General features: G+C 45.1%; 1 protein-coding gene and 1 long non-coding RNA gene across 3 annotated transcripts in view; one reads left to right on the top strand and one right to left on the bottom strand.

Annotated features, from left to right (window-relative positions):
• The window catches only part of COL15A1 (collagen type XV alpha 1 chain), a 904,466-nt gene that overhangs the window by 472,209 nt on the left and 417,788 nt on the right, over positions 1-14,469 (top strand). For both annotated transcript variants that reach the window (XM_073678442.1, XM_073678441.1), the window contains exon 22: positions 10,268-10,333. In XM_073678442.1, the coding sequence (XP_073534543.1) occupies positions 10,268-10,333 (66 nt within the window). The remainder of the gene's footprint in view (positions 1-10,267; positions 10,334-14,469) is intronic.
• Positions 1-14,469, bottom strand: part of LOC141265402 (uncharacterized) — a 112,649-nt gene that overhangs the window by 81,811 nt on the left and 16,369 nt on the right. The gene's annotated exons all lie outside the window — the stretch shown is intronic.

Below are 14,469 nucleotides of genomic sequence, written 5' to 3'. Positions count from 1 at the left end.
ATATATATATACACACACACACACACACACACGCACACACATACACTGTGTTCCGAATTATTAGGCAAATGAGTATTTTGATCACATGATACTTTTTATACATGTTGTCCTACTCCAAGCTGCATAGGCTTGAGAGCCAACTACCAATTAAGTAAATCTGGTGATGTGCATCTCTGTAATGAGGAGGGGTGTGTTGACTAATGACATCAACACCCTATATAAGGTGTGCTTAATTATTAGGCAACTTCCTTTCCTTTGGCAAAATGGGTCAGAAGAGAGTTTTGACGGGCTCTGAAAAGTCCAAAATTGTGAGATGTCTTGCAGAGAAATTTCCAAACTTTTGAAGCGTGATCACCGAACAATCAAGCGTTTCATGGAAAATAGCCAACAAGGTCGCAAGAAGCGTGTTGGCCAAAAAAGGCACAAAATAACTGCCCATGAATTGAGGAAAATCAAGCGTGAAGCTGCCAAGATGCCATTCGCCACCAGTTTTGCCATATTTCAGAGCTGCAACGTTACTGGAGTATCAAAAAGCACAAGGTGTGCGATACTCAGGGACATGGCCAAGGTAAGGAAGGCTGAAAAATGACCACCTTTGAACAAGAAACATAAGATAAAACATCAAGAATGGTTCAAGAAATATCTTAAGACTGATTTTTCAAAGGTTTTATGGACTGATGAAATGAGAGTGACAATTGATGGGCCAGATGGATGGGCCAGAGGCTGGATCTGTAAAGGGCAGAGAGCTCCACTTCGACTCAGACGCCAGCAAGGTGGAGGTGGGGTACTGGTATGAGCTGGTATCATCAAAGATGAACTTGTGGGACCTTTTCGGGTTGAGGATGGAGTGAAGCTCAACTCCCAGACCTACTGCCAGTTTCTGGAAGACAACTTCTTCAAGCAGTGATACAGGAAGAAGTCAGTATCGTTCAAGAAAAACATGATTTTCATGCAGGACAATGCGCCATCACATGCATCCAACTACTCCACAGCGTGGCTGGCCAGTAAAGGTCTAAAAGAAGAAAAAATAATGACATGGGCCCCTTGTTCACCTGATCTGAACCCCATAGAGAACCTATGGTCCATCATAAAATGTGAGATCTACAGGGAGGGAAAACAGTACACCTCTCGGAACAGTGTCTGGGAGGATGTGGTGGCTGCTGCACGCAATGTTGATCGAAAACAGATCAAGCAACTGACTGAATCTATGGATGGAAGGCTGTTGAGTGTCATCATAAAGAAAGGTGGCTATATTGATCACTAATTATTTTGGTTTTTGTTTTTGCATGTCAGAAATGTTTATTTCTAAATTTTGTGCACGGATATTGGTTTACCTGGTGAAAATAAGCAAGTGAGATGGGATTATATTTGTTTTTTATTAAGTTGCCTAATAATTCGGGACAGTAATAGTTACCTGCACAAACAGATATCCTCCTAAGATAGCCAAATCTAAAAAAAAACCCACTCCAACTTCCAAAAATATTAAGCTTGGATATTTATGAGTCTTTTGGGTTGATTGAGAACATAGTTGTTGATCAATAATAAAAATAATCCTCTAAAATACAACTTGCCTAATAATTCGGCACACAGTATATATATATTATATATATGCATTGTGAGGCAGTGACCGGGATCGTATACGAGGGACGTTATATATCCCCCAGAATATGTACAGAGACCTATTAAATCCATTGGAGTGCATTGCAGTCACAAACTCACCTGCGGCTGCAATGCAGGAATGAAGGTGAGCAATGACCTGGTCAGGCTAGCTGGCTAAGGTAGATTAAGTAAAACCCGGCAGGGCCTTCATTTCTTGGGGGAGGATACAGGAAGGCAGTGGGGCGGCCTCCTCCCTCCAACCCGGGTTTTCCAGTGGCTCAAGCAACAGGTCCTTTAAAAACCCTGCACTACGGATTAGTGTGGTCTCTATGTTGAAACCTGCTAGGAGCATAGCAGGGAAGCTTGGTGGGCCTGTGAGCAGCTGAACCCACGCCTGGGAAGGCTCTGCACCTGTCAGGCTCTGAGCGGCCCGGCACGGCCGTTGCCCTTGGCAACCGTTGTTTAAGGACTCGTGTTAACCCGGCTGCGAACCGGAGGACTTTTCTGTTACCCGTGAGTTGCTGAATAAAGCTGTTTATGTTGGACTTGCTTGGGTCACTGCCTCAGTTACTGCACGGTGTGAACACCGCCGCCTTACAGCTTGGTGGAGAACTCGGGCATAGTGACTGAGGCATACCCCACCGGCCACTGCATGACCACAATCCGGCCGGCCACCTTTCAGCCCCACACCATGGACAAAATGGAGGAGATGTGTAAGCAGCTGGTACTTACCCAGAAGCAGCAGCTGCAGTTTCAGCGGCAGCAGCAGGAGCGGGAACAGCAGCGTAATCAGCAGCAGCAGCTTTTGTACCAGCAGCAGCAAAAAACAAACGAACTGTTGCTGCAACAGATTGCTGCCCTGCGGGAGACGCCGACGGCACCAGTCCCGGAACGTCGCGAGGCCCAGGACAAGGTTCGCTCAGCATTGAGGAAGATGGGACCGGAGGGCGATGTGGAAGCCTTCCTGACCATTTATGAGCGCACAGCGGAGCGGGAAAACCTACCGGCCGGCCAGTGAACAGAAGTGGTGGCTCCGTTTCTGGTTGGCGATGCCCAAAAGGCCTATTTCGACCTCAGTCGGGAGGACGCCCAGGACTACCAGAGGCTCAAAGGTGAGATCCTTGCCCGACTGGGGGTCAATACGTACGTGAGGGCTCAGCGTGTATTTTCATGGGCCTATGTGGAGACCCGACCCGCCCGATCTCAGGCTTATGACCTCCTGCAGCTGGTAAAGATGTGGCTCCAGCCAGAGACTTTGTCTCCAGCGCAGATGGTGGAGAGGGTGGTGGTTGACCAGCTGGTGAGGACTCTGCCAGCCTCTATCCAATGTTGGTTGGGGCAAGGGGACCCCGGCACACTCAACCAGGTGGTCAGCCTGATCGAGCGCTACTCGGCCACTCAGGACTTTATCCGGGACTCTGCCCCCTCGCAACTGTCACACCGATCCCTGCCAACCCAGGAACGTCCCTCTGCTGAGGAAAGTCAGCACCGTACCCGTGCTGAAGGGGTACCCTGGAATGAGAGTGGCAGGAGACCTGTTCCCTCCCAAACAGTCATAAGACCTAACGGCACCTCTACCATTAGGTGCTGGCGGTGTCAGGGGCCGGGACATGTGATTGCTAACTGTCCCCTGACTACGGAGCCCATATACTGCGGGTATAACTGCCAGGTCTCAATGTATGCCCAGACTGTCTGCACTGCGAGCGCCGACCCCCCGGACAGTGAACCCCAACTGTGCCAGGTACTGGTTAATGGGTACCCCACGGAGGCCCTCCTAGACTCGGGGAGCCTAGTGACTTTGGTACATCGGTCGCTGGTGGCAGGAGACAGCCCCAGTGGACAGACAGTCGGGGTGGTGTGTATCCATGGGAACCTCTGAGAGTACCCAACCGCGGAGGTAGTTTTGTCCACGCCATGTGGAGACATAAAACATGTGGTGGGGGTGGTAAAAACTCTTCCCTATGGGACTGTGTTGGGAAGAGACTTGCCCCTGTTCTGGACTCTGTGGAAAAACAAAATCCACTCTCCCCCGGTAAAATGAATTACAGGCGCTGTACCCGACGAACCCGAGTCAGGGGTACCTGCCGTAGGGGTGTCCAACCTAGGTACAGAGTGTGACCCCTATAGGTTTCCCCTAGAGGTTCTAGCAGGAGAGGTCGAGGAGACCCCGTCGATCCCTGAGCTGGAAGTGTCCCGGGGCACGTTTGGGACAGCTCAGCTACAGGATCCCACTCTGACTCGGGCGCAGGAAAGGGTGTTAGAGGTAAATGGCATAGCTCAACAGCCTGGTGCAGATACTGTATTTCCACGCATGGTAGTCAATGGTGAGTTGCTCTATAGGGTAGATAAAATCAGGGACAAAGTCGTGGAACAGTTAGTGGTACCTCAGTCGTACCGTCTGGCAGTTCTGTAGTTGGCACACACACCTGCTGGGTGGACACTTAGGGGTTAAAAAGACGCAAGAGCGTATCTTGTGGCGGTTCTTTTGGCCGGGGGTTTACGCGGAGGTCCAAAAGTACTGCGAATCCTGCCGCGAATGTCAGTTGACCACACCCACCGCAAGTTTCCGTAACCCATTGGTACCCCTGCCAGTGATAGAGGTACCTTTTGAACGGATTGCAATGGACTTGGTAGGGCCCATTGTAAAATCCGCTCGTGGCCACCAACATATACTGGTGGTCGAAGACTATGCCACCCGGTACCCGTAGGCTATACCGCTACGCGACATTTCGGCAAAACTGATTGCACGGGAGCTGTTTGCCATATTCTGTCGCCTTGGACTACCTAAGGAGATCCTGACAGATCAAGGGACCCCTTTTATGTCCAAGGTGACAAGGGAACTGTGCAAACTACTAAAAATTAAACAATTGCGCACCTCGGTGTACCACCATCAAACCGACGGGCTAGTAGAACGGTTCAATAAAACCCTCAAGTACATGTTAAAAAAGGTGGTTTCTAAGGACGGAAGGGATTGGGACATGTTGCTACCCTATTTAATGTTCGCCGTCCATGAGGTACCCCAGGCTTCCACAGGGTTCTCTCCCTTTGAGTTATTGTACGGCAGACACCCTAGGGGTCTGTTGGGCGTAGCCAAAGAGACGTGGGAACAAGAGCCGACTCCACATAGGAGTATAATTGAATACGTGGCTAGTATGCAGGACCGGATCGTGGCGGTCATGCCCATCGTGAAAGAACATCTGTTAGATGCCCAGGCAGCCCAGAGGCGCACATATAATAAAAGAGCCACGGTCAGGCCTTTTAACAAGGGCGATCGGGTGTTAGTACTGGTTCCCACAGCCGAGAGTAAGCTCATGGCCAAGTGGCAAGGGCCATATGAGGTTCGAGAAAAGGTGGGGGAGGTAAATTACCGGGTGTATCAGCCCGGAAGGAGGAAACCTGAGCAGCTTTATCATGTAAACCTGCTAAAACCTTGGAAAGATCGAGAGTGTTTAATTACAGACGTCACTCCGGGCATATCACCAGAGAGTTCTCTACCTTCAGCCAGGGATGTGTCCGGGGGAGAGGTCAGGACAAGTGATGCTCTCACTAAACAACAGTGACGGGAGGCTCGCTCACTGGTGCAGCAGAATACCGACGTGTTCTCAGAGCTTCCGGGTAGGACTACAGTTCTCCAACATGACATTGTCACCGAATCTGGGGTAAGGGTGCGAATTAGACCGTACTGGGTACCCGAAGCCCGGAGGCAAGCCATCACAGCTGAGGTAAAACAGATGCTCCAGTTAGGCGTCATCGAGGAATCACGGAGTGAGTGGGCTAGCCCCATCGTACTGATTCCAAAACCAGATGGATCATTACGATTCTGTAACGATTTCCGAAAACAAAATGAAGTGTCGAAGTTTGACCTTTATCCAATGCCCAGGGTGGATGAGCTGATTGAGAGACTGGGGCAGGCCCAGTACTTTACCACGCTCGATCTCACCAAGGGTTACTGGCAGGTACCTCTGACGAAATTGGCAAAGGAAAAGACCGCCTTCATAACTCCGGAGGGTCTATATCACTATGTGGTCTTACCTTTTGGGTTACATGGGGCCACGGCTACATTCCAGAGGTTGATGGACATAGTGCTCAAGCCCCATTAGGGGTACACGTCCGCGTATCTAGATTATATCATCTTTAGCACCGACTGGCATACGCACCTATCCCAGGAACAAGCATTGCTGAATTCTCTCAGAGCTGCGGGGTTAACGGCAAACCCCAAAAAATGTGCGATAGGGCTAGAGGAAGCCCGATATTTGGGGTATGTGATTGGCCAAGGAGTTATCAAGCCCCAAATCAATAAAGTTGAAGCCATAAAAAATTGGCCTAAAAAGTCAAATACAAAGCAGGTGAGGGCGTTCCTTGGCATCCTTGGGTATTACTGCCAGTTTATACCTAATTTTGCTGGGAGAACGGTGGCCCTAACCGATCTTTTGAAAGGGAAAAAATCGGTAATGGTTCGGTGGCCTTTCAGTCCATGAAGTTGGCCCTGTGTGGACAGCCGGTCCTCATTAGTCCCAACTTCAAGGAAACCTTCATTGTACAGACAGATGATTTGGAGGTAGGCTTAGGAGCGGTATTGTCACAAAAAGTGAATGGTGAAGAGCACCCGGTCACCTACTTGAGTAGAAAACTTGTCCCGGCAGAGAAAAATTATAGCGTGGTAGAGAAAGAGTGTTTTTCTATTAAGTGGGCCTTGGGATCACTACGTTATTATTTACTCGGGCGTCAGTTCCGCTTGGTGACGGACCACTCACCCTTGGTATGGGTGAGAAATGCCAAGGAAAGGAATGCGCGAGTCACCAGGTGGTTCCTGTCACTGCAAAATTTCAGTTTCTCTGTAGAACATCGCCCTGGGAAGTTGCAGGCAAACGCGGATGCCCTGTCCCGGGCACCCTGTATGGTGTCAAATGTTCAACCTCACAAGTTTGAACAGAGGGGGGGATATGTGAGGCAGTGACCGGGATCGTATAAGAGGAACGTTATATATCCCCCAGAATGTGTACAGAGACCTATTAAATCCATTGGAGTGCATTGCAGTCTCAAACTCACCTGCGGCTGCAATGCAGGAATGAAGGTGAGCATTGACCTGGTCAGGCTTTCTGGCTAAGGCAGATTAAGTAAAACCCGGCAGGGCCTTCATTTCTTGGGGGAGGTTACAGGAAGGCAGTGGGGCGGCCTCCTCCCTCCAACCCGGGTTTTCCAGTGGCTCAAGCTACAGGTCCTTTAAAAACCCTGCACTACGGATTAGTGTGGTCTCTATGTTGAAACCTGCTAGGAGTATAGCAGGGAAGCTTGGCGGGCCTGTGAGCAGCTGAACCTACGCCTGGGAAGGCTCTGCACCTGTCAGGCTCTGAGCGGCCCGGCACGGCCGTTGCCCCTGGCAACCGTTGTTTAAGGACTCGTGTTAACCCAGCTGCCAACCGGAGGACTTTTCTGGTACCCGTGAGTTGCTGAATAAAGCTGTTTATGTTGGGCTTGCTTGGGTCACTGCCTCAGTTACTGCACGGTGTGAACACCGCCGCTTTATAATATATATACGTGTGTGTGTATGTATGTGTATATATATCTATATATATATATATCTATATATATATATATATATATATATATATATATATACAGTATATATATATATATATATATATATATATATATATATATATATATATATATATATATATATAAAATCCGTTGTTTAGCTGCAGCAAATCTGAGCTCAATTAAACTAATATTTTGTTGAAGCATCTCATTTGTACAGCCTTCTTCAGGTCAACGCACAGATTTTCAGTTGGATTCAGGTCTGGGCTTTGGGTTGGGTAATTTTTAAAATTTGATCTTCTTCTTGTGAAGCCATTCTTCTGTTGATTTGGAGGTATGCTTAGGGTCGCTATGATACTCAAAAGTGAGATTCATCTTCAGCTTTTTAGCAGAGGCCTAACTAGGGGTTTTGCTCACAGGGGCCAAAACTTTTGAGTGGGTTTAGGAGAACATCAGCAGATGGCCATGGTGTAACTGAAAATAAATCACTATACAAAAACCAACACTGATATTGCCTCTATATGGTGACCATATAGTGGTAGATACCAGTCCTGCAGAACATTTAAGAATTTACAGTACAGTTATTCATAGTAATTACAGCTGACGTTTTTTCTGATGGAGTCGTTCACTTTCCCTTCTTGCCCATACCACGATACAGGCATGAATCATCTGCAGAGTTTACAACACACACACATTGAACTTCTCACATTTCCAGCACTATCCCCATCTATACACAACAAGCATAAACGCCTCAACCTGTTGACACCACAATGGCTCCATATCTCACCATCCACCACTGCTTTGAATGTGAGACTATTATCATTTTATAGATAATCATCTTGGCTATCTCATACATGAATTTGACTTGCAAATATTTAGCATATGATTAGTTATGCAGATTTTTGTCATGTCACTGCATTGTTCACGTTTTTTTTACTAAAAAGTAAAATTTTAATTTTTATTATTTAGCTAATATTTTGTAAATCCACCTTTGGTTTTCAACATTGCCTGAATACTTCTAGGCATGCTCTTGATAATATTCAACGTCTGTGGCTGTGAAACAACCCCATATCATCAGGCTTCCTCCACCAAACTTGGCAGTTTCTTCAATTTCTCCATCCGTTAGCCCCTTTTTCCCTTATTTCTTCCAGAGCCATTTGCACCCACCAGAGCCTAGTCTATGAACTTTTGCCTCATCGCTCCATATCACCCATTTTCAATCTTCTACTGTTCACTTTTCATATTTTTTTATAAATTCGAGTCAACACTTCTTATGACGATATTGAAGTTGAATCCAGTTGGATAAACACGTAGTTGGGCTGCGCTGCTGAAGTAAATCAATTCTTCAGAGATGATGATGATGATGATGATGATGATGATGAAAAGGCTTTTTATTAACAACTCGTTTCAACGCCGTACCGGCGTCTTTTTCAAGTAAAAAAAACGAATGTGTACAGCATGAGAATGGATGGGTTTTTAAAGGCCCAAAATGGATGCCAGTTACATAGGGAACGCCCACAGGAACACTTAAACCAATGGGAAAATTAGGAAGGGGAGAGACGTTCAACTTGCAATTTCAAATAAATTAAAGTTGGGGGAAAAAAAAAAAAAAAAGGACTTCAAGGATATTGAAGTTGAGGTTTCTTCACCTTTTTTTTGGGCCATAATTCCAGACTTGTGTAATGTGCATTGCATGGTGCTTGCATGGATGTGTTTGATCTCACTATTGCGATGCATACGATCCACCCCCGCTGCCGTGTTTGTCCCGCCGGAACTGATAGACCTTGGGATGAGCCGACTTGTTGGCTCCCATATTTGGCCTGGATGTCCACCTCTTGGCTTTTGAATGGATGGACAGACTTCATTTTGTATTCTTCTAACTGTCATGGCACTCACATGATGCAGTTTGGCAATTTTTTTGGCCGAGAGACTGCTATTCATGAGCTGGATGATGCTGTTTCTCTTTTCTTGAGAAATCTTCATGACGGCTCCTGAAGTTTTGCTTGGGATTCAACGCAATAACACACTGAGCTATTAGGGAATGTGAGAACAGGTTGTATTTTGTACTATACAGGAAGAAAAAGATTTTTCCACCATCAGGAGCAAAACAGTAACAATGCGGTGATATGACAAGAATCTGCGTAACTAATCTTATGCTAAATAGTTGCAAGTCAAATTTATGTATGAGATAGCTGAGATGATTGTCTATAAAATTCATATCGCTCCAACACTTTACGTGAAAATTGTGTCCCGATCCCAATGTGCTGCCCAGTGTGGGGTGCATCACACTCATATGTAGGCCACAGACCTCCGCTGCTTCCAGGCCTCTAACTTCCTGAGCCGCTGCACATCATTCAGGGGACACGCAGTTCATATTAACCAACAAAAGCTTACTGGACGGTTCAAGTTCATCAGATTGTAACACACAGTATCGGGCAGAACACTTCTCATTCCTTGCTTCCTTAACAAGGCCCGTTTCCAGCATTACTATCCATTCCTCCTGGACTATCCCTATGTTGGCTAGTCCTGTCTGCCACAGGGATTTCCAGTCCAGTCTCACAATGCGCCCAGGGTTCGTTACCTTCCTTTCTCGCAGTTCCGCGTTTATCGTACCCTATACGCCAGAGAATAAGGTACTCCTTCTAGTACCTATACAAAGCCCTGAGCTCCAGATGTTGCTGGAATGTCCACAATGGATTCTAGTAAGGCCTCCCACTGCCATGAACGATAGCTCCTCGCTTCAGGGGTAGGAACGCGTTAGTACAGTCCACCACTCTTACAGATGATTTTCGAAGTTAAACATTTGGCACGTCCGATTTTGGACTGCAGATCCATTTGTCTGGCATAGAGAACACAGGAGTGCTCGGCCAAGCAATTGCTTTTGTTATGAGAGAATCGGCTGAGATAGCTGCCAGCTGAATGATTGGACAAACCATCATTCAGCTGAACGCAAACTAAGGTGTATGGGAGGCTTTACTAGAAGGCTTTACTATAGAGTGTGTGTGTGTGTGTGTGTGTGTGTTAAAGAGGTGGGTGGTGAATGCTTCTGTTGCTCTATTTTCTTCTCTATTATTAGTAAGTATTTATTAAAATTGCAATATAAAATTAATCATCTGATCTTTCCTAACAGTTACTGCTAAACGACACAGAAGGATTGTTAAACCTTTCAGATATTGTGATACGCCCAGGGGCACAAGTGAGTATAATGTGACTAGAAATATTATCCATTATCTCCTGACCTGAACTAGACAACCTCATAGGTATTTATGAGGCTGTTGAGTTAGGTTTGGGAGACCCACAGCCAGTCGATGCATTGCGATCCAAACTCAGATAGATACATAGATGTCTGAATTCAGCCTAAATATGTTTAAAATTGCTTTTTTTGTGGTATCTTGAGGACTCTACATATATTAGTGTGCAATAACAAAACTGTATTACAGTTTATCTTTCAATATTTTACAGTGACAAATATTTTTTGCAAATATAGTAAAAATCCACACTCAGGGGCGTACATAGAAATCATGGTCCCATAGTAGAAGTCCTTATTGGGCCCCACCTAAAAAAAAATTATAATATTTGGCGGGGTCACAGAAGAGCATATCCCACAACTTTGCAGCCCTAGCAAAGTAATTTTGCCCCTATTGAAGTCCTTAGTGTTCCCACACACTAAAATACCCCTTTCATGGCACAGTATGATGGCCCTACAGTATCCCCCCGGAAAGTATGATATCCCCACAGTGACCCCAACACAATATGATGGCCTCCATAGTCCCTCACAGACAGTATGATGGCCTGACACATCCCTCTACACAATATGATGGCCCCCACACAGATCTCCATACAGGATAGCAGCCCCCACAAAACCCTCCTACATTGTATAATTAAATAACCACATTATAATGGTCCCCAATTGGCCTCTACATAGCCTTCCCAAAAGTATAATTGGCCCCCACACAGCCCTCTAAAAAGTATAATGGCTACCACACAGTCCTCTAAACAATATAATGGCACTCACATAGTCCTTCAAATAGTATAATGTCCCACGAATAGTATAATGGGTTCCACATAGCACTCCATATAGTATAATGGCCCCTCTTATAGCCCTGCAAATAGTATGATGGCCACCCAAGTAGCACGATGGCCTCAACACAGCACTCCAAATAGTATGATGACCCCCAAATAGCCCTCCAAATAATATGATGGTCCCTCAAATAGCCCTCCAAATAGTTTGATGGCTCCACAAATAGCCCTCCAAATTGTATGATGGCCCCACAAATAGCATGATGACCCCCCAAAGTAGCATAATGGCCCCATATAGCTCTCCAAATATTATGATGGCCCCACAAATAGCAATAATAATCTAAATATTATGATGGCCCCACAAATAGCAATAATCCAAATAGTATTATGGCCACTCATATAGCAAATAGTCCTCCAAATAGTATGATGGCCACCCAAGTAGCATGATGGCCCCAACATAGCACTCCAAATAGTATGATGACCCCCAAATAGCATGATGGTTCCCCAAATAGCTCTCCAAATATTGTGATACCCCACAAATAGCAATCGAAATAGTATTATGGCCCCCCATATAGCAAGTAGACCTCCAATTAGTATGATAGTCCCCACATAGCGCTCCAAATAATATGATAACCCCACAAACAGCCCTCCAAATAGTATGATGGCACCAACAAAGTTCTCTATTAAAAATAACAAATACTCACCTCTCCCCATTCCCCTGCTGCTCTGGTCTCCAGGCCCCATAGCAGCAGCGTGGTCTGCCATTATTAGCGGTATACCACTATCCACACAAAACCTTAGGCACCATGCACTGTGCAAGCTTTTCTTTAGGCCACAATCTGGTGCACTGAGCATATTCTACTAAAGAGCCATCCAAGTGGCAACAATTTACAAATCGCTTTACATAGAATGTTTAATAGTGGTCAGTGAGTTGCATCATGTAATGTGATAATCTCTACTGGCAGCATGAAACAAGCAATGGAAGACAGACCTGAGAGATGTCAGAAACAGAAAATAAGGTTTCCTTTTTATGATAAGACAGCACAAAGTTGCATTTGTTTTCAGAATTGATTAAAATATGATTTGCTAGATTAGCATAGCTCCCAACCGACCTGGATTCAGCGAGACTGTCCCAGGGCTTTGTTCCTACTTCCTCTCACTCCCTTTACCGGCTCTGTGGTTCCTTCTCCCTGTGGGTGGAGCCGACATCTCTGCTCACACATTCATAAATTAAATAAACTATTCCCTTCTCTGGTTTCCCCGCCAACTTGCAACCTTCTTCTTTGTAGGCAGAAGCAGTTTATTTCTATGCCCTGTATTCTAGAGGTGAAGAAGTCAGATTTTTTTTTCTATAAAACTACTAAAAAATAATAAAAAACCATGACAAAAATGTTGTAATTTTTTGTGAGTCTTCCTGTGACTTGAACCCACAATCTCTATAATTGCAGACAACAGGACTTTTTGTATACTTGAAGCTGCTTTGCAATTGTAGGCCCTGACTCCACAGGCAGATTATACTGGTACATAAACCTACATCTGTACATAGCAGTGTGCTTCTATGCTCCTGTAGTCTAGAGGAAGAGCAAAAGACACATTTGTTTTCTTCCTATAAAATTACTAAAAAATAATAAAAAAAAGTATTACAATAATGTAATTTTTACTGTGCTTTTTAAAAAAAATAATAAAACATCACAAATCTGCAAATAACAGACATATTTGGTGTCCCTGTAATCAGAACAACACAGCAATCAGATTATTTATGGTGCTCAGTAAATGGCTTAAAAAAAATGGAGCACTCGTTTTTTCCTCCATTAAAATCATAAAAATAAAACACTTTAATTAACGCTTAATTTTTCTGCACGTTTTCTGCAGGTGTCCACACCACATGACACAATAACAATCTTCTCTGATTATTGCATGTCTTCTGTGTTTATTTTATGTGTTTCCCCCTTATTTGACGCAGATGTGAAGCCGTGTTTTAATGCTTTTTTAGTTTTTTTCAGACTCCCTATTGAAGTTTATAGACAAAAAAAAAGCATCAAAACCGTACAGTTTAGAAGTGCCAAGGGCAGAAATTTCATGAAATCACATTACTTGGCCATGCTCACATGTAACATAAATGCAGTGTTTTTTCAGCTGATTTTTTGCACAGAAATTCTGATGCATTTAACTGTTCAACAAAGTGGATGTCATTTTATGAAAACTGCGCTCTCGGTGCGCTAAAGATGCTGCTGAGCTGTACGGTTTTGCTGCTTTTTTTTCTATATGCTTCTATGTGAAGCCTAAGGCTATGTGCCCACGCTGCGGAAATGAAGCAGAAATTTTCTGCTTCATTTCTGCATGTCCTCTCCCGGATAAACTCATGCGGAATTCCGCACGCGTTTATCGTGCGTTTACCGCGTGATTTCCACATGCGGAATTGCCTTGCGTTTTTAATGGCACTGCAAAGGCAATTCCGCTTGCGGAAACGCAAAATTAATGAACATGCTGCGGATTTTTCCCCGCAGCAAAAACACTGCGGAAAAATTCGCAGCATGGGCATTGAACTTGCGGAATCCCCTTGGGGACCATGGGGGGCGGATAACATAGCGTTTCACAAGCGTTTACGCTGCGGAAATTCCGCAGCATATCCGCTTGAAAAACGCTACGTGGGCACATACCCTAACACACACATGTAAAAACTGCAGATACTTTTTTAAGTGTAGAATCAAAGCTTTTCTGTATTATAAAAAAACACTTAAAAATGTGGCTTAAAATTTGCACCATAAATGTATTGCAAAGATGCAATACTCAGAAAAGATTGTTATTATGTAGTTTGGTATGGGTACCTGCAGAAAACAAAAACACAGTATTCATGCAACGTGTGAACAAGGCCTTACAGACAAAAGCCAGATGTCATATAGTGAAGATACATCAAGATGAGAAAGTTCTGGCTGCTACAACTGTGAATGAAGGAACAAACAATAATCTACAACTAGAGATGAGCAGGAGGCACCGATGACATGACGCCAGGTCTGGCTAATCAAAAGCCATGCCGGGGAGAGTAAGAGATTTGCGGGCCTCCCGTCCAGTCACCAGGTACCACTGACCTGCATGCCGGACCAGAGACCCGAGAATCAATCCTCTCATCTCTAGTCCCAACTGTCTGGAAACAGTAGACAGTCCTGGATTTGGGTCTGCGCCCTGCAGTCTCGGGCATCTGCTGAATTTGTCTGACTGCCCATCTGACAGAAAGAAATGGTAAATGGGGTGTAAAAGGGCGTGATCAAATCACTCTGCATAATTTGTCCCTTTTTCTGTTTTTCAAAAGTT

Source organism: Phyllobates terribilis, unplaced genomic scaffold, assembly GCF_046119375.1.
Source record: "Phyllobates terribilis strain yellow unplaced genomic scaffold, ASM4611937v1 Scaffold_4__5_contigs__length_816908805, whole genome shotgun sequence".
Classification (NCBI taxonomy): Eukaryota; Metazoa; Chordata; class Amphibia; order Anura; family Dendrobatidae; genus Phyllobates; species Phyllobates terribilis.
Note: the sequence above shows the minus strand (reverse complement) of the source record. Positions and strands in the feature narration are given on the sequence as shown.